At 42.6% G+C, this 20,259-nt stretch overlaps 3 protein-coding genes across 3 annotated transcripts; 1 reads left to right on the forward strand and 2 right to left on the reverse strand.

The window, feature by feature from the left end:
- Nucleotides 1-2,616: 2,616 nt before the first annotated feature.
- LOC133909605 (flowering time control protein FY-like) lies at nucleotides 2,617-9,606 on the reverse strand. Its single transcript, XM_062352110.1, has 18 exons — nucleotides 9,287-9,606; nucleotides 8,965-9,056; nucleotides 8,665-8,733; nucleotides 8,173-8,277; nucleotides 7,088-7,183; nucleotides 6,926-7,008; nucleotides 6,746-6,817; nucleotides 6,557-6,654; nucleotides 6,370-6,429; nucleotides 6,240-6,300; nucleotides 6,078-6,165; nucleotides 5,792-5,855; nucleotides 5,508-5,586; nucleotides 5,182-5,271; nucleotides 4,869-4,957; nucleotides 4,207-4,685; nucleotides 3,154-3,414; nucleotides 2,617-3,004 (listed from the first exon to the last, which is right to left on the reverse strand). Exons 1-18 carry the CDS (start codon nucleotides 9,462-9,464, stop codon nucleotides 2,933-2,935), a joined length of 2,136 nt encoding a protein of 711 aa, XP_062208094.1. The 5' UTR covers nucleotides 9,465-9,606; the 3' UTR covers nucleotides 2,617-2,932.
- Nucleotides 9,607-11,879: 2,273 nt separating this feature from the next.
- On the forward strand, nucleotides 11,880-15,193 carry LOC133908325 (uridine 5'-monophosphate synthase-like). Its single transcript, XM_062350313.1, has 6 exons — nucleotides 11,880-11,938; nucleotides 13,641-13,716; nucleotides 13,782-13,864; nucleotides 13,956-14,043; nucleotides 14,171-14,425; nucleotides 14,883-15,193. Exons 1-6 carry the CDS (start codon nucleotides 11,880-11,882, stop codon nucleotides 14,997-14,999), a joined length of 678 nt encoding a protein of 225 aa, XP_062206297.1. The 3' UTR covers nucleotides 15,000-15,193.
- Nucleotides 15,194-17,673: 2,480 nt separating this feature from the next.
- LOC133909606 (cytochrome P450 CYP94D108-like) lies at nucleotides 17,674-19,852 on the reverse strand. Its single transcript, XM_062352111.1, has one exon. The coding sequence runs from the start codon at nucleotides 19,544-19,546 to the stop codon at nucleotides 17,945-17,947; it is 1,602 nt and encodes a 533-aa protein (XP_062208095.1). The 5' UTR covers nucleotides 19,547-19,852; the 3' UTR covers nucleotides 17,674-17,944.
- Nucleotides 19,853-20,259: the final 407 nt, after the last annotated feature.

The following is a 20,259-nucleotide window of genomic DNA, read 5'->3' on the forward strand; positions in this document are numbered from 1 at the left end:
GATGTTGCATGATTAAGGACGAAGGCAAAGGAAATGGTTGCGATATTACCTGCGGAGCTTTCCCGGGTGATGTCGTCACTCCTGGTGTATTTGTATGCCGGATGTGCTCTCCTTTGCAAGGGGCACAGCCAGCGCTTGATAAAATCATGGAAAACATATGATCTCGATAGCCTAGCGTCTGCAAGTGTCTTGACCCGTGCAACGAGGGTCAGCAGCTCCAGTGTTGTCGTGGGGGCGCTCAGTTCTTATTGACATGCGCTGGTGTACCCGACACGCGGAGGTTATCCAAGGAATATTCTATCGCGAGGTAGAATCAATCCTCCCTCCAGCCGGACCACGACGACTTGAGGCCCATTTCAAGGTAGGCGCCCGCAACACTGTCGCGGAGGCGAAACCCATAGCTCCTAGTGGTCGGTCTGGTCTGTAACTGGACCTTGTATAAAAAGCTGAAGAGGTCGAGGCACGGCTTGACCCCGATGAAATTATCGCACATGCGAGCAAAGACGCTCATCATGATAATGGAATTGGGGTTGAGGTGGAGGTGGCAGATGTCATAGAAAGAGATAAGGGTGGTGAAGAATTTGGAGAAGGATGGCACGGGGCAGATCAAGAAGGAGATGAACATCATGATCTCCCCTTGACAGGGAGCAGGCACCCTCTCCCCATGGTAGTACCTCGAAGATAAGCGGAGAGGGAGCAGGTGGTTCTCACGAATCTGCTTCAGCTTCGTCGCATTGCACTTGGATTTGGGGAAGTTTGGCTCATTGTCGGTGCGTGACGCCATTGGAATGCAGCAGAGGTTGCGGTGGGAGTACAAACGGTGAAGGAGGACAAAGGCTTTGCAGCAGGAGTAGGAACGACGGTGGAGGGAAAAGGCCCGGAGGCTAAGAAAGATGATGAAAGGATATGTGCGGAGCCATTGACGCTCCATTTATAGTATCGTTGTGGTATCTCAACTGACGTGGGGACCGGTCCATTTATAGGCCGCGCGTGGGGAACTAAGATTCCCACAGGTCCGACGGCAATCAATGTTTCTCTCTCCCACATCATCATTTTTTTCTCTCCCACCTCCTCCTTTTTTCTCTCCCACGTTCTCTCTCTGGACGTTTAACCTATCCTCGGGATGCGATTTCTTAAGCCGACCACGAAAGTGAACCGTGTCGACGACCACTCCTTAGGTGAACTTATGTCCCCCTAGGACTCAAGTGGTGCGACCAAGTCCGACCATGTCCACATGGAAAACCACTCAGTCTCCTATATCCATGAAGGAGCTTAGGGACTATTATCGGTGTAAAGAATAAGAGGTGCCCTGTCAAGGGGTTCACATCGGCACATGTCAGCTGGCAGTTAATATTATCAAGACCATGGCCTCACCGCACGACCAAGCGAGGCTCACGCAACTAGTCCTCTGATCGCAGAAGGAAATCTCATGACCAGTCATTGCTGATCACGGGACAGGTACTCACCTAACTAGTCGAATCTCATTTAATGTCATCCACTTAAGTATTTTCCTTTCTCAGGCATCTCCTCTCGACGAGTAAAGTTGTAGCTGATGCAGATGTGTAGTACCCCATCCCGTAGCATTTGCATTAAATGCTACGGGATGGCTTTACAAACAGGTGTTGCGCTGTTCAGCGGATGGGGCAGGGCATGCAGGATGACCATGCAAGTGGGACGATCTCACAGGCGAACGTATCATGCGCGGTGATGGGACAAGACATATCGATCGATCAGAGTAGGGCGAACCTGCCTACCCTTCATCATCATAGACTAAGAGTAGTTGGTTTTGTCAGTATTAGGGCAATCTCAGAGTTTTGCATGATCTGTTTGTATGTATCCATCTCCTCCTACTATATAAAAAGAGGATGATTGGGCTTGTAAGTTACAAAACTTATTATATAACAAGTTCATTCAAACTATAAGAAAATATACAGAACATATAATTATTATTCTACAAGAAACCTGAACTTGGATAATTCCTTATATTCTTGAGTTTCCTTCCACACATGTATCCACTGAAAATATTGATCACGCATCCATCGTCCGGTATACCATCGTCCGGTATACTGAAAATATTATCAGATATTAACCTAAATAGTAATAGCATTTTTTCTAAACAGAAGAATTCATAATGGCATGAAACAAATTTACCTTTGAATCTTTGATATGCTGTACATGATAGTACCTGTGATGCTGGTGCCAATGTCAGTTTTGTAAACACTAGGAAATTTTCCAATGATATCCTGTAACTGTGAAAAGAAAACATGCAAAGACTCTCATATCGGCTGCTGCAGGTATTACCCGTCTTCTATGTCAAGTTGTGAACTACGCCCTGCGTTTCTCTACAAAGTGAGTTGACACCGACGTGGCGTCATTAGTTGCTGGTCGGTTTTGCAAGCCTGTGCGTTAATAGAAATACAATTTTAACAGCTATAAACTGAATAGGAAAATTAACCTACCAACGGTTTTGACCGTTGGCACATGTCTCCCGTTCTGTTCCTGATATCAAACAGTCAGAAGAAACAGTATAGCCAAGAGCAGAAGCGCTTAGGTGCACATCCAATGATACCTGACACAAAGACATCTCATGTTTCTCCTCTTCAAAACTGCAACAGATTTTCTCTATGTTCCAGAATTAAGCTGCCACAATTTATTTATAATACATCATAAATAGCAGTATAAATAGGAGACCCAGAACAAGTCATTAGAACATGTTTGCCGCAGCAGTGCCCATGCGATAACTAAGCAGATGGTATCCCAGCTGTGAGTCACAGCACAAGATATCAAAGATCCTAGCTAGCCGAGCAACCATTGAGCGAGATTTGTTTGAATTTGCTGGAGCCTAGATATAAGTTACTCAGGCAGATTACATGTTACAAATTTAGGTGTCGCCTAAAAATTTAGGCTCGCCACAGTGTTGTATTGCTCAATGTTACTGTGGTGTTGAACCACGTGGAGGCAGATGCTGTGGTGGTGGTGGTGTATGGCCAACATTGCCCATTCCCTGTCGCAATCAGTAACACCATACTTTAGTAAATATAACTAATCCACAGTAACACGGTTAAATAAAGCAGAAACATTAGTCCGTTAGGTGTCACACATGACCTAACCTAGACACTTTAGTCTGACAAATCCATCAGCAGGGAGTCTTACCTGGTAAGAGCTTAGACCAGGAATGGATGTCATTTGCCCTTGTGGAGCCATTTGTCCTTGAGGCCGGTTGTACATGCCACCCATAGGAAAACCTTGCATGCCAGATGAACCTGAAGCGCCTTGTATGTTCCCCATCCCATTTTGGAAGCCACCCATTGGGGGTACATTGCCAGGAGGAACGGGACCAGGATGCATCTGATTTAGGCCCATCATGTGCTGCGGCAATTGAGGCATCATCTGGTTCTGCGAACCTTGCATTGCCTAGCAACATTAGAATCGTTAAACCCACTGTCACCCTACCAGTAGTTACCAAGATTGAGCACAAAGGGGGCAGATAGTATAAAATATAATTTCTATTTCAAAGCTAAAATAATATGATTCCTTTGATGAAACAACAAATTGGCCAGTGAATTCACAAGCAGCTATTAGAACAGGCTCATGCAACAAGCAGTGTTGTGGAAGATATTGTACAGCGACTAACCGACTAAGGGTTTAGAAAAACAGTGGTAACAGACCCTTTTTTTTTTTTTGGAAAGGTCCAAGGTATATGCAGAACAGATGCATAATCATTCATTAGTTATTAGACATGTTAGAAGCAATCAGATCTTCAAAACTAGAAATTTCAATCTTTTGCAAAAAAAAAAGATGGCTTTTCTGGAAACGGTCCGCTGACGGTTTTGGTCATGGTTCTGAAATACTAGACCCTGCAGCAAATAAGTCCCCCTCGGTGCAACAGAATTTTCTAATGTATTCACACTTTAGTTATATGAGAGATAATTAAAAAAATAGCAGATACGTAAACTCTTTAGAGGTATAATACTCTTATGTGCAAAAACAAAAGGTCATTCAATTTATGCACATTCTCCACGTGCAAATTTGCCAAGATTTGCAAATGAGCAATTGATTTTTTGCAAATTTGCCAAGATTTGCATGAGCAATTGATTTTTTGCTTGCAAGTAAAGATCATAGAGAGAATTAGAACATGTTTAAGTCAAATAAATTTAGTTATGCCTCACTTAACTAATAAAGCCATAAGGTATCAATGAACAGTACCATAGGGTGAGGCATAGGTGGTAGTGGTGGGTTCACTGGTGACGGCATCGATGGTCCGCCCATTGGTGGAAGCTGGGGAAGTGGAGGTCGAGATCCTTGTGGATGTGGAAGCATGTGTGCTGGTGGCTGCAATTGGGGCATATTTGGCGGTGGCGGCCGAGAAGTTAACTGTTGCGGAAACTGGGGATGTTGCTGCTGAGGCATCTGTTGATATTGTTGCTGCTGCCCAGGAGCTAGAAGAGATGGATGAGGACCTGGTGGCAAGGGAGGTGGCCCAGGTGGAAGACCCGGAATAGATGCTCCTTGATCTGATCCATCAAGAGATTGGCCTATCAAGGGCATTGCAGCCCCAATGCCAGGAATTGTGCCTTCATTTCGCGACAATCCAGCAGCAAATGGTCCAGGTGTTGTTGGAGCTTCAGGCATCTGGAATCCACCCATAGCACGAGCACCAAAAGCAGAATGTTGATCACCATAACCTGAAAAGGTGCACCAGTTTGAAGCAAGTTATAGATGACCATGATTTTTTTATTTAACTAAATCATGACATCGGGCGGCATGTGTGCGTGCAGGTGTGAGCACGTTTGTGTACCAATATTTCAAAAAAAATTGACCTTGAACAAGATAAGTAAATAACAAGATAAATACAAGCTAAAAGCAACCTTGTGTCTGGCCACTGTTGTATCTATCGCGGGTAAGATCACCAGGTCTGTTTCTACACCAGAACCTTGTAGCATGATCATTGCCCCCACTGCAAGATAAATACAAATTAAATGATTTAATGAGTTTTCACATGACTCAAGCGTAAAATAAGTAATGCCACACAATGCACAAGAAATCATACTCAAGAAGAATTCAGATTATAACTAACAATACATACTAAAAAATAACTATAAGTAAAACAGAAGAATAAGAAAGCAAAAGGTCAGCAAACTGGCTTTAAATTGCAAATCTTGAAAGTAAACTGCCAATTACCTGCAAAGTAGATAGCCTACAGGATGCCAAGCAAGATCCCACACGCTATTGTCATGTGCATTATTTATTTCTATCTGTGGAATTTCATGGCTGCCAAATAAATGAAATCGTTTGTTCATCAGATTGAGATATTATTTCCAGACAACAAAAGATGTTAAAAGTTGTCAGTCAGTTTGCCAAAAAAAGAGAACTAGATATATTTAGCACAATGGACCTAAGCAATCATATTATTCCAGTGAGTTCCCAGTTCGAATATGCTAAAATTAGGATAGCAAACTCCTGGGCCAGTAAAGATTACTATTTCAGTGATGCTACAGATATCTTACCCGACCAACCAATGAAAGATTGCTCCATCAAAGCTCCCACTAACAAAGTATTCTTCATGAAATGGGTGCCATGCCAACGCTGCAGAAATGAAGGAATGTGGTTCGATACAACCATGGCAAACAAGAGCAGGCACAGTAATTTCCTATGAAATTTTAAGCAACTTGTCTAACCTGCTTGCTTGCAGTAAGCAAATGAACTACTACAACAAAAACTTGGTTCAATATATCACATCTTAAACTATGCAAAGGAACATAAAACTCAAATTTTGTAACAACAATCTAACCAGTTACATCCTTGTTGTGCCCGCGGAAGGATTCAAGCTCTTTCATGGATCTAATATCATACAGCTGCATGAATAAAGTAGCAAAACAGAGTGATCAACTGGACAACAAAATATCGATCAATTTAATAGGCATCAGGTGATAAAGTTATTAATAGCTTGTGGACGGTTCCTAACAATCTATCACAAGAATGTTGGGTACAGAAACCTATGCTACCAGCATACAAGTGTACTTTGAAGAAGAAAAAGACGAACAAAACAAGGTACAAAAGCAGCATAAGTCATCAACCTTAATTATCTGATCCTTTGAGGCAGTCAGTACCCAGTTCCCGTTCTGATTCCACTTTACACATTGCACAATATTTTTATGTCCATGGCTGCAGAAATAGATCATATAGCAACGCAGAACTTCAAATGATAAAAGAATAAAAAAAGTGATGAGAATACTGACAATGAGCGTAGCTCTCTACCACTTTTTGCATCCCAGAGTTTCACAAGATAGTCTTTACCACCTATGGTGCACAGAATTGAATGAGTTCTGCACAAGTGAACTCATGAAACAAGCAAGAATATATACTAACCTGAAACCAATAAAGACTTTGTGGGATGCCAATCGACACTTTTAACATCCCAACCGTGGCCTGGCTGAGTTTGAAGGGAAATGAAGGTTATTTGACGAAAAAAAACAAACAAAGTAATGTCACACAGTAACTCACATGTCCAACCATCAATCAGCTTATTTTTTTAAGAAAAGCTTAGCAACATTACCGGTTAATGATTTTTCTTCTTGGCATCTCGCAAAGTCCCAAACCTTCACAGTTCTGTCATCAGAGCAGGAACAGAACTTCAAGCCTGTTCTACAAAAACTGTTCAAGGGAACATGTTTTAACACATAATGAGCATGAACTTGATATGGCAAACTAACATTCTAACAAAAGCGCATCTAATAGTCATCACCTTAAGTCGCGAACTGATTCTCTGTGAGCTGTTTTATTCACTTTGACATTGTTCATATTACTTTGCCAATACCTGGGAAAGAATTCAAAACATTCAGCTAACAGATTAAACAACATAAATTTCAAAATGGTAATTTGAAGGAAGGTGTAAGCAACGGTACAAAAACGAAGGGCAGCATACTTGATTGCACCACCATCATCACCTGTAACCATCCAGTTTTCGTTGTTACTCCAAACCATTGATCTCACAGCTTGGTCATGAGCCTACTTGTCAGGTTCTCCAAAAAGTAAGTCAAAATTACCAATATACTAGTAAATCCAACAGTAATTAAAAGTTGAATACCTGAAGAATCATTTCAAAGTTAAAAGATTGCCCATTCCATAGGGTGAATTCACCGCTCTGTGATCCAGTAATAAGCCGACGGCCTGTAGGAGTCCACTTCATCCACAAATAACATTGTATTACACTCCAAGAAAATAAAAATAAGGAAGTGGAACATTGATTAGAAGCGATAATTCTCCCACGTAACAACAGTCAAGGTATCAAAATAGTCAAAACTAATAAGCAAAAGAAGAAACATAAAATAATAATTAGCATGTACTAACGCATAAAAAACGATCATCTAGAGCAGTTTTTACCAAGATCACAAGACAAAAGAAGGCTTGAAACGGAGTTATAATAATGGGCCAGTAATTTGTATAAAGAATTGGAAAATCTGAAACTCTGGCCAGAGTCCGTGCATTTCAATACTGTGTTACTGTTAATAAGTCTTCTTTATAAATGCCGAAGCAAAGGAGATATTTAGCCAACTTTAAGCAGTTAGGGGTTGTACAAATGTATAAAAACTTCATGGTATATGATTTCCAATCCATATGGTTGAAATATTTACCTAGAGATGGATTAGATTTCAAAATAAAAGGAAGCTCAGTGATGTAAAGGGAAATTGCTGTGCGCACTTAGAACTGCTTCTGTAGTTTGTAGCATTCTCGAGGTAATTCATGTTCTTTGGTAGTTTTTTTACCAAAAGTCAGATCCGCTTCATGCGCCAACAGCAATAGCAATTATAATAATTGCAACCGTCGATTCAACTAGACCTAAAGTGCAAAAATGTAAGAAAGGCAAAACTGCATTTCTAATGTAGGTATTACCGTATCAGTTAAAACTACTTGTAAGCTGTATTTGGTCCACTTATACAGTAAAGATGTACTTTACACGCTACTCATCACAAAATCATGTCTATCATGGAGTTAAATGTATTAACTGAAATGCCGGATAGTATACATTAACTTACTGATTGGTATTGCGTCTATGTTAAGTTCAGTATAACATAGCATGCAGGCACTCTTTGAGAAATAGAAGTATATGACAGTGAAATGTTCAATCTGGAAATACTAGGAAAGCGGATAAATGGGTATCCTAAAACTCACCAAGACACGATTAATAGAGCACCGATTCTTGTTGATTGAAGAATGTACAAATTTGGCAGCAAAACTTGTGGAGGGATTGTCTGGATATGCGACAGATGGCAACATCTGCAACAGTCACAGTTATTAGGATATATAACAAGTAATAGCTATTGAATTCTAAGAAGATCATTTATTAGTTAGGAGTAACTGGATTTTGAGCATAAGCAATCACAAGCACAATGATCACTTGTATGCATAACTGGTTCTCAAGTTTAAAAATTATGGCACAGAGATGAATGATGTATCCATTATTATCAGGATTTTGAACATTTAACGCTTTAGTCCATCACAATTTCGTATAGCAGCTGACAAATCATGGTTGGATATGATTGTTCACACAAAGTATTTGGCATAGCACAGCTTCTATCTTATAAAGCTTAAACCATCGGTATTCATAGCATAGAACAACTACTATCTTTTTAATATATTGAAAGCCAGGAAGTAGCCCATTACATCCAGGACAGCAGCAGGAGTTGGCTGCAATGTGACTCTGTCCCTTGCATCCCGCTGCCACATGCGAGCCTGCATGCCATGCACATAATGAAGTCAGCGCTATTCATAAGAAACAAGTTGCTGGTACCAAATCATAAACATTTCATATTCACATCAAGTTAACCTCGAGGCCACAAGAAACCAAAAAAGACAAAGAAACATAAACCAGGAAGTATGGAAATAAAAATAATTTTGGTTTGCTTCTATATATCTAAAACTTTTCATCGTTGTAGCTCTCCGGAAGATAACACTTTATATTACTTGAACATAACGGACGACACTGCTTGTGTAGTCCACTGTTCGTCGCTGGACAGGCTTACGCATCCTTTTAGCACCAAAATTGTCCCCATAAGCTGCATAGAGTAAAAAATACAATGTTATTTATGTAGTTGTGATATGATAACGAGTACCGAGAAGTCCACAGTCAATTTGTGAGACTCCCAGTATGTTTTTTAGCAAAATATCAGCTCACGCTCTTAAGAAAAGAGACCCACTAACAATATAACGTATTCTAATCCAGCTGCAGTGCGCGAACCCTAACATGCAACAGCAACAACCAGAGAGTGATACAGTCAGTGCTTACCATCGTACGGCGGCTGGTGCTGCTGCGGCGGCGGGCCCGGGTGCGCAGCGTAGTCGGGGGGCATGTTGGTGGAGGACGCCGCCGAGAGCTGCCGCGTCGGCGGGCCGCGGTAGAACTCCCCGCCGCCGCCGGACTGAGGCGGCGGCTGCTGCTGCTGCGACTGCTGCGGCTGCATCATCTCCGCCGCCTCGCGGGGTAGGGGAAACGCGCCGCGGCCGAGTTAGGGTTTTGGATCCGTACGGCGGGAAAGGGGTCGTGTGCTGGGTTCGGCGAGGCCGCCGGGAGCGTGAGCGCAGGGAGCCGAGGCTCTGCCGACTGCTCTGTTGGTGGAGCCGCGCGGAGAAGCCCATTGAATGCGTATTTGGGCCGGCCCACTCTCTTGCAATACTGCATACAGCCCATGAACATGTATTCGGCACCATTTGCAAAATAAAATTCACACAAATAACTTTTAGATACAAGGTATGCTTCTTTCAGATATATCTACAGCTACGGTAACAATTTGCGAGTCTCCACTGAACTATAAATCTTTTTTTAGAATAATACCAACAAGAAAGTTCTATTTTATTAATTTTTTCAATTATGGAGAAAAAACACCGCACATCGCATTATATTATATATAAAGGGGAAAATAAAAAAAAACCCAAAAGTAAGTCTGATTTTAAGATTCTCCAGAAGTTTTTTTGTAAAAAAAAACCCAAAACATCATGTTGTATGTATTTGTGTATATATATATATATTTGTGTATATATGTACATATATATTCCCCTGAGTATGGAATAGCTATTCCCCTAACCGAACGAGTCAGCCCCCCACGCACAAATAAGTCTGATTGTATACATTATGTCGTGTTCATAAATATATTTGCTTATACTTATAAATAATTTACTTCATCAAAAAAATTTTTGTAAAAGTTTAATATTTTTTGGTAGCATGATGTACGAACTATTAACTGGATATATAAATTTTTTATTTTTAAGTAGTCATTTCTTTATACTAAGAGATATTAATTATCATACACAGCGTGTTGTAAGATATAATGAAGCTTGTAATACTATGATGTGTTAAGTAAGACACATATGATATATTTTTACGAACAAATAATGATGTGTTTATAGACATAGACTATTGATATTACTAATTATGAATCAGTGGTATAGCACAATGCATGAACTATTAACGAGATATCTAAATTTTTTTATGATAAGATAGTGAATTATTTATACTGAGAGATATTAATTATTACATACAATGCTATATGAGATATAATGAAGTTAATTCCTATGATATATTAAGTACGAAACGCATATGACTTGTTTTTATGAAAAAAAATAATGTGTTTATAGACATAGATTACAAATATTACTAATTATGAATTACTGGAATAGCATATATGCTTAAACATATGTATAGATGGTTCAACATTATTGAACTTTCATCACAAAAAATATTGAACTTTTGCCAAAAATAACTGATGAAGTAAACCATTTACAAATATAGGCAAATACATTTATGAACACAACATAATTTTTACAGTCATGCTTATTTTGTGTGTGGCTAAGGTGGTGGGAGGTTGGTTTGTTCAGTTAGGTTAGGGTACAGAATAACTATTTTATATATATATATATATATATATATATATATATATATATATATATATATGTTCAACCCTAGTTATTGTTGTGCTACTTCTAGTTAGAATTAAAAAATAGTAGAGTTATAATTCATAAGACAAGAAGTTGCAACCAGATTGACTTTTAGAGCGGTTTAAAAAAAATAACTTGTGAGCATATCTCAAAATCAAACTGACTTTTAGGAGTTTTGCATTTTTCACATATATAAAATAGCGTGCCTATTTACGTTAATCTTCTAATCTTGATTAAATTATTGCGATGAGGATTCCACATTCTGTTCTCATTATCTGATGATGGATGCCCACATTCTTGTCTCGGATGACTATTGACTTGTGCAAGTCTACTTTAGAATGGACTCCAAATTTGAGACGGCATCGTCGGACAGTTTAAAAGAGAAATTTCTATTAGCTTTTGCCCATAAATGGTTTATGAAGTCCGCTTATTTATGTTGAAATTAGTATAGGTAGTTGAAACTAATTATAAGATAGATAATAAGAAGAATAAAATTGGATGAATATCGAGCAGAATAGATTGACGACTAAGAAGTTGACTTGCATTTCAGCCAGACAGTCCTCCCTCCACACCTCCAGGCACGGACCACCCTGCGCAGTCAATTCACCCCCCAACCTTGCATTGCAAGCTCTCCATTGCCCTCCGCGCAGGTCCAGGTATCCTTCCTTCTTCCACAGCTGCACTTCTCTTCCTTCTCCCGTGGGCGTCCTGGTCGTCTCATGGAGGAGTGCTGATCCATCCGGCCCTGCATTGGTTCCTCTGTTTTGTTCCGCAGAACCTTTACATTGCTGCGAGGCCGGAATTCCAAATGTTTCTTTCTGGGATGGATACCCTTGTCTACCCAGATTCTCGAGGATTTGGTTGCTGAGTGCCCCACGTTAAGCCCGCCGCTGACGACGATGTAGAAGAGGACAAGAACAGGAGGCGGCATTAGCAAGGGGGAGAAAATGGAGGGGCGTAACCCCGTGCGCCAATTTGTTGATGGCCCGAAGCCTTATGACAGAATGTATGTTCTTTGCATCCCCAATTTTGCAACCGGGTGGCGATTTAATGATTGTGGCCTTCGCATTCCTCGTGCATTCCGTTATATTCCTATGCACCTAATTCGCAATCTGATATCACCCCGTTTCCCTCTTTAAGGGAAGTATGTGGAATGACGGCGAAGATGGATGCTAATAACCGTGGCAATCACCACAATTTGAAAGTGTGTGGTGGAATGGCAACCATGATGGATGCTAATGTCCATGACAATCACATAGGTTTGTTATATCCATTTTGTCTGTGATATATTGTTCCCTTTGTAAATTGCATTGCAATCCAACGTTCTTTCCTTTGGACAAGTCTAGATTAAAACGTGTCTTTCATATGCAATTATATATATTTTTCTTCTGGTGGATATAGTTTGCTATCCCATTAATGGTAAAAGGACCGTGGAAGTTCCTGGTTTTAGTATTTTTTGGATGCTTCTCTATTTTGATGAAAACTGTATTCCTTTTTTTTAATATCATACGTGTTAGGATATATAACAACATGTTAAGAATTAGGAAACAAATATTACTATTAATCATAAACAGTCTTTTTTTGGCTGTATGTGCAGTCACTAATTCAAGAACTTTCTTGAGTGAAGAGCCTCTTGGCGCTACCCTAAAAATTAGCATGCTGCTAGCTAAATGAAGCTTGATGTTGTTCTGTACTGTATACTAAACTAGTCGAATTTGCTTCATATACATCTGTTGTCTGTGATATTGAGTCAATATGTCTGTTCTCAAAAAGAAATATTGAGCCGATGTGCTTCACAACCGCTTGCAGGTCTGATTGGTGCAGCAGAGAGATTAGATCATCTTTTGAACCAACCGGCAAATAAAATTTGTGCTGACTGCAGTGCTCCGGATCCAAAATGGGTGTAAGTATCCATCAATTCTACAAGTCTTTTCTTTTGGTTGTCGCATTTTCTATTCATTGTGCATGCATGACTTTGAAAAGCCATCATATGTGCTCGGTTCATCTGAAAGAAGCATTGAGTTGCATGCTCCTATGTTTGTTTTACTAAATCTGAGCTGAAAAGCTAGATTGCAAAAGCCTATGTGGGGAATAAGTGAGTGGCCTGGTACCGACCTGCATGCTCAAGGTCGATTCCTAGGACCTGCTTGGGTGCCCATCTTCTCCTGTCCATTCTTTTAGGACATGTTTGGATCGAAGGATTTCCAAAGGAAAATCGCAGGAATCAAGAAACGGAGGAAAGGAAGTTAACTGAGCGTTTGGAACGTGAGAAGTATTAATTACTTTCCTCTATTTACTGTAGCTGGATGCTCATTTCAAGGGAAACAAAAATCCACTCTGATCTCTTGGTTTTCTTTCCTTCATGTATGCTCGAGGCAGCGTGTGTGAAGAAGAGAGGAAAGAAAGCAGCACACCACTTGTGAAAATAAAATAAAAAATCCTACGATCCAAACAACCCAAACTTTCCATTACTGTGTTTTGGATTCCTGTAGTTTTTCACTTTTCACTCTATCCTATTCTTGCGTTTTTCACACTTCCTCTGTTTTGCATTCCTTCATTCCAAACGGGGCCTTAGACACATAGATCTATGCATGTGACAGCTTGCTTTGTGGTACTGGTCTTTCTGTGGTTGAAATATCTATTTCTTATTGCCAAAAAGACTGAGTAGTACATGTTACTAACTCCTCCAATGTTCGTCATGTTTGCAGGTCATTGACTTTTGGTGTTTTCATTTACATCAAATGTTCCGGAGCTCATAGAAGTCTTGAAGTACACATATCCAAGGTAACCATGATATTATGGCGTTCTATTGTTACCTTTGGAGTACATATAGGTTCATTTTATTGAAGATTGCTGAGAAGCACAACTTTTTGATCTTCGAAGATCGTAAGTTTGCTGACATCGGAAATACAGTAACTATGCAATATGAAGGGTGAGAAAATGACATTATAAAGTATACATGTTCATTTATTCTTGTATATATCTAAGCACTATAATTAATATTTATTTTTATTTTGGTTCAGAGGAATATTCCGCAAATTGGACTGGGCTGATATTGTTAATGCGCATATAGTACCTGGACTTGGACTCGTAGATGGCTTGAAGCTGAAGGTATCTTATGCTTTTATAATTACATGCACTATAACTATTAGTGTTGAGTTAAAAAAGAATATATTGCAGCTGATAATAGCTGATGTATTGTAATGCTCACAGTAACTGTTGTGTTTTGGCATTGAAGGGTTTGCCTAAAGGAAGAGGGCTACTTTTGCTTGCTGAAATGAGTTCTGCTGGCAACCTTGCTAATGGAGATTACACTGCTGCAGCTGTAAAGATTGTTGAGCAACATTCTGACTTTGTGATCGGATTTATATCAGTAAATCCTGCATCTTGGTCAACAGCACCATCAAGTCCAACGTTTATCCATGCCACTCTTGGAGTTCAGATGGTCGCTGGAGGAGACGCTCTTGGGCAACAATGCAACATTCCTTATTCTGTAAGTACAACTGTACCTGTGCAATTTGTTCATGTGACTTGTTTTATTCACACATCTTAATGTTTTCAAGTTGTGATACAGAGCTATAGTTATTTCACAGCCTTACCATTGTTCACTTAATTACAACTTTTAAAGCCTCATGTTTGTTGATAGCTTGGTGCCTTTTTGACTATGTGAAAGTATATTTGGATCATAAATTCATAATGGCCAGATCATTAAAATATCTGCCTTTTGTTTACTACCACTTTTTTTTAAATATAATTCTAGCTCTGCAATATGAGACAATGCTCTTTTAGAAATGTGCTAATCCTGGTATTGACACTGAATTAATTTAGCTAAATATGCTTCAGTAGGAGGTTTTACTTGCCTTCAGTCTTTACTAGAATCTCACCCTTCAATTTTCTTAACATGCATACGAGCTGATATATGTTACTTGAAACTTGGATTCGTAATTCAGGTCATAAACGACAGAGGCAGTGACATAATTATAGTTGGACGTGGGATTATAAAGGCGAGTGATCCTGCTCAGGCCGCAAGGGAGTACCGCATCCAAGGGTGGCAAGCCTTGTCATGAGATGTTTAAACTCAAGGGCATACATGCGACTGATATAATAAGAGCATGTCCCATCATCGTTGCACTCCATATGCCCAATAATTTTTGCTACAACAATTTTCGTTCTGTTCATTCCGTTCTTGTTGATTGGGTGTTGTGATGCTTGAGCTGGATCAGCTAACCTGAATGTCCGCTCCATCTCCCACTCTAGAGCAATTTCATGCCGTCTATGCTGAAAAATTCCTTGCATTTTTACATGTTAACAACTCGACCTGCTTGCCTTGGCTTAATGCGTGTTCCCTCCCGTATGTTTATCTGGTGGGAGTGCTTGTAATGTCTGCTCGCTCAACCTGTGCCAGCTCGCATTGTCATCCCACCTCTTCATCTTCAATCTCATACGACGCCTCCATGCTTGCCGCCTGCGCCGGTTCCACTGCAAAGCGCAGCTCCTGATGGCTGCCATCGCGACGGGGATACCATGATGGCTGTGCATTACCTTCAGTTGGTCGCCATGCATGTTATAGCAGAGGACGCGGTCGCACAGGACCGTGCGCAATGATGCTATCCACCTTGAGCTTATTGTTTTCTCGGAGAAGGATACTCCAGTTCTGCATGAACGATACAGCAAAGTGTAAGACTTCTTGTGGCTGGTTCGGAAACTTCTTCTCGATCGCCATTTTATTCTTAGAGCGTCACATAGCTTATGTCAGTCCTGAAAAAAGAATAAACTAAACTATTGAAAACTTTTGAGAGCCTATAGGAGCCAACTTGCTTACAAGTTAGCCACCGAGCGAGAAAAGTCGTTCCATCCAAAAGTATCTCAGACAACACTCCATATGCATTGAGCAATAACACAACCAAAAAAGACGTGATAGACAGACTCTAGTTTACCATAAAGAGAGCATATCTCACTCCAGTTCTAGCCCCTTTTCTTAAGGGTTATGGCAGCAGGGAGTTTATTATGAAGCATTTGCCACAGGAATATTTTAATCATAAGAGGAAGTTTACAACTCCAAATAGTTTGAGCCCCCTGACCACATCCTCATCCCCATTGAGATGAACAAGCTCTAACCGTTTAGAAGCTCTTCTCATTGAGTGATGTCCCTTCCGGCAAGGCATCTCTTAAACTGAACAACACAAGTCTTATTATCCCGACAATCAACAACCAAGACCTTTTGGTAAGCACACAAGTAGAAAAGATCAGGGTATTGGGTTTTCAAAAGGGGCTCACCAAGCTAAACATCCTTCCAAAAAAAAGGCATTCCTATCATTATTGAATATTGACCATATAAAGGGCTCCCCATTTGAATAAATGTTTAACTTTACGAAGCCCTTGCTAAAATGGGAAGTTCCATTGTCTTGGAGGTGAAAAAATTCCCATCTGATATATATTTCGCTTTGAGTATCTGACACCAAGTGTCTTGTGAACCCGAGCGGATTTTTCAGATCCACTTGGTGAGCAAACACTCATTCATAATTTTGGTGTTCAAGATGCTCAGACCACATAGTCCTTAGACTGGCAGATGGCCTCCCATTTAGCTATGTGGTATTTGTTAACATTTTCGGCACCCCTTCAGAAAAACTTTGATCTTATGGTGTTCATCCTGCTGTGAGTGCTAACGGACAGGTGATAAAAGCCTATCGTATACATGGGGGGAGGCTGGTGAGACAAGAGTTAATCAGAGTCAATTTACCCCACAAGGTCAGGTTTTTGCCTTTCCAAGGATCCAATCTATTGACTATTTTGGTGAGAAGCCCTAAATGAGCAGCCAGCCTCAACTTATGATCAGAAATGGGGATGCCTAAATCTTCAAAGGTAGATGGCCAAGCTGGCAATTCAGCATATTGGCCAATCTTTCTTGGTCTCCTTGATCCATCCCAAAAACATACACCTCACTCTTATGGAAGTTGATCTTCAGGCCTGAAAGCCACTCAAAGCAGTACATAATGATTTTTAAATTGAGGATTGAAGTGTCAGAACCATCAATCATTAAAATGGTGTCATCAGCATACTGTATGTGAGTGACCCCAGGCAATAGAAGATCAACTACACCATGAATTAGACCTTTATCAACTACTTTCGCCATACGGGCATTGAGAACATCATTTGCAGTATTAAATAGAGTAGGAAATAGTGGTCCCTTGCCTCAAATCTTAGTAGGTTGTGAAATATAGACCCCTTTGATCATTAATATTGATGCAAATTCTACCCCACTTGACAGATTGTATGACCCATTGGATCCAATGGGAAGGGAAGCCTTTTTCCTTCATGACTTCCTTCAGAAAAACACACCTAATCTTATCATAAGTTTTCTCAAAATCAATTTTAAGCAACACATCTTGTTGTTTTGCCCTTTTCAGCTCATGAATCACTTCATGCAAGATTACCGCTTCTTTCAAAATGTTTATCCCCTTAATAAAGACGGTTTGGCTTGACCAAACAGCCTACTTGGCTACCGGGGTCAGTCTGTTATTAAGGATTTTAATGAAGTCATTGAAATCAATTTCATGAGACAAATAGATCTATATTGTCTTATATTATTAGCCTCCTTAATTTTAGGATTAGAGTTATAACTCCATAGTTAAGTCTCTTTAAATCCAGTTTATCAATATAAAGATCATTGAGTATCTCAAACATATCATCCTTCATCCATTGCTAGAAGACCTTGAAGAAGTAGAAACTGGAACCATTAGGTTCAAAGCGGAATCTCCTTTTATTTCTTTAAAAACCAACTCAATCTCCTGAATAGGGAAAGATTGGTTCTAAGACAGTGTTGTTTTCCTCTTACAACCTTAGTCCTTCCAAAAGAAATCAGATAACCTTATCTGCTTCCTAGAACTTGCCCTAAACAACTGTTTGTAAAACTCATAAATATGTTCCACGATCTGACGGAGCTCTTGAGTCCTGACCCCAATCAAAGTTGCCACCAGTCCTGTGCTTCCGATTGGAGTTCTTTGTCATGGACTTATGGCCAGTTGGTCAGTTTCTGGCTGGTCGCGTGGCCCTCCCGCCTCTTGATCCGCACAGGGAGTCCGCCCTTCATCCTCAGCGTCACCGTCATCTCGTACGGTGGAGGCGCCTCCATGCTCGCCGGCTGCACCGTCTCCACGACAAACCTCCTGACCACGGCGGCCACCACGGCCTTCATCTGCACGTACGCCATTTCCTTCCCGATGCACGCCCGCGGGCCCGCGTGGAAGACTGGGTACCTCGTCGCGTCCACCGCCACTAGCTCGCCGCCTTTGTCGAGCCACCGCTCGGGCCGAAACTCGCGGCAGTCGTCGCCCCACAGACGCGTCATCCTCCCCATCGCGTACGCGGAATAGTCCGCGAACCAGCCGGCGCGCACCGTCGTGCCGTCCGGCAGCACGTCCCCCGCGGCCGCCACACGCGAGTTGATGGGCACCGGCGGGTACAGCCGCATCGCCTCAGTGATCGCGGCGTGCAGGTAGCGCATCCCCTTTAGTTCGTCGTAGCCGTCGCCGTCGACACCGTGGTCGTCTCCGTGGCGCGACGCCTCCTCGTACACGAGCCGCTCGCAGCGCGGATTGGCAGCGAGAAGCCAGAAGAACCACGTCAAACCGGAGGACGTGGAGTCCTTCCCGGCAAGCACGAAGCTGACCACGATGTCGCGCAGGAACCGGCGCTTCGCCTCCGTTGACTCGAACATGGCGCCGAGCTCGTTGTCGTCGTCTTCCTCCATCGCCGCCGTGAACCGCGATAGCAGGTGCTGCTCGTCGTTCCCGCGCAACTGCTCTGACTCCATAATCGCCATCACGTACTCGTCGATGACGCCGATGGCCTCGCGGAGCCGCCGCTCGCTCCCGACGTCGGCGAGCCTCATCGCCTTCCACACGGCGGTCGTCGGGTGGAACATCCGCGCGAAGGAGATCTTGACGGCGTCATCGAACGCCTTGAAGAACGCCTCGTGTCGGCGTCGATCCCCCGCCTCCTCGAGCAGCGTGGAGCTCTCGACGCCGAACGCGACGTTGCAGATATTGTCGAAGGCGAATCGCTTGAGCACGTCCTGCAGGTCAACGGGCTCGCCGGATTCAGCGGCAGCCTCAAGGAAAGGAAGGAGGCGGCGGTGGATGTGGGCCCGGAGGACGCGTCCCGAGAAGCGGCGCAGCGAGCGGGACGAGAAGGAGTAGGAGGCGAGCTTGCGCTGGAGGTTCCACAGGCGGCCGTCAACGAGGAAAAGGCCGCGGCCGAGGAGGTCCGCAAAAGAGGCCGCGAAGCGCGCGCCCTTGACGTAGTTGGGGAAATTAGCCCGCAACAAATGGTCGACGACTCCCGGGTTGGCGGTGGCGATGCCGTTGCCGAGGCCGAGCGCGCCGCGCACCTCGATGGTGGAGGCCGGGGCGGCGGCGAGGAGGTCGGTGGCCCAGTCGAGGAAGCGGTGGAAGTTGCGGATGAAGGGCACCACGTTGCCGACGACGGGGTTCGGGTAGGGGCAGTGGTTGCGGGCCCTCGCGCTTGCCGCTGTTGGGCGGCGCCGCCGGAGGCGCAGCAGGAGAAGGACGGCGAGGAGGAGCAGGAGGAGGAGCGGCGCAGCAGCTGCGTCCATGGCGTGAACACGTGGCTCTGCTTAGTCGTGTGGTGGTCAGTGGCCTGCTCGTATCGTATCAAATATCAATCCATTAGCCCGCTTGACTAGTCACGGTGACGTCGACTTTTTGAGGCCGACCTGCGATATGAATTTCCGGTCGGTAGCAGGCGACATGCGGGAGCATGCTCGATGAGCCGAGCGCGGCGGGAGCTCGCCGTCGTTCTCCTCTCTTTGCCAGACGATGAAAATTCGACCTGAGTGTACGCCTTAGCATTTAGCAAGCATGGCTTGGCCGCAGAAGATCGCCGGAGACCATGCCGTGCATGCGTCTTCTCCTCCTCCTCCGGCCTCGTATGCGGCGCGGGCCCCGCGATTGTGACCAAGCTCGATGGGTCTGAATCACCATATATACCGTAGTATAGGGTCTATTGCGTAAAAAATCCGCGACCGACGTCACTCTCTTCCTCGATCCGGACCGCACAATGAAATCTAACGGTCACTAGAGCCTCAGGTTTGGATCGCGATCCAAACTAGAGGGGTATGTATAACGAAAACATTTACAAGGATCTTTTTTTAAATTGCCTCGGAGCACTTTCCTTCTAGATGGTTACTGTGGAAGCTTGATTGGATGGCCACCTAAAGAGAAATAAATTATGGGTGGTGTTATATTAATTTCTTCATACAGTATCATCTGGATAGCTGCTATTTAGATCTTATTTAATATAGCTTCT

This window comes from Phragmites australis, chromosome 2 (genome assembly GCF_958298935.1).
Source record: "Phragmites australis chromosome 2, lpPhrAust1.1, whole genome shotgun sequence".
In the NCBI taxonomy this organism is placed as follows: domain Eukaryota; kingdom Viridiplantae; phylum Streptophyta; class Magnoliopsida; order Poales; family Poaceae; genus Phragmites; species Phragmites australis.

Excerpts from the sequence above, each read along its gene's own strand:
- LOC133909605 (XM_062352110.1), bottom strand. The coding sequence starts at position 9,464 with ATGATGCAGCCGCAGCAGTCGCAGCAGCAGCAGCCGCCGCCTCAGTCC. Across the intron at positions 9,057-9,286 it reads GCACCAGCCGCCGTACGATG|CTTATGGGGACAATTTTGGT; the intron begins GTAAGCACTGAC and ends TACTCTATGCAG. Across the intron at positions 5,272-5,507 it reads ATCTTTCATTGGTTGGTCGG|CCATGAAATTCCACAGATAG; the intron begins GTAAGATATCTG and ends TTTATTTGGCAG.
- LOC133909606 (XM_062352111.1), bottom strand. The coding sequence starts at position 19,546 with ATGGACGCAGCTGCTGCGCCGCTCCTCCTCCTGCTCCTCCTCGCCGTC.
- LOC133908325 (XM_062350313.1), top strand. The coding sequence starts at position 11,880 with ATGGAGGGGCGTAACCCCGTGCGCCAATTTGTTGATGGCCCGAAGCCT. Across the intron at positions 14,044-14,170 it reads TAGATGGCTTGAAGCTGAAG|GGTTTGCCTAAAGGAAGAGG; the intron begins GTATCTTATGCT and ends TTGGCATTGAAG. Across the intron at positions 14,426-14,882 it reads AATGCAACATTCCTTATTCT|GTCATAAACGACAGAGGCAG; the intron begins GTAAGTACAACT and ends TTCGTAATTCAG.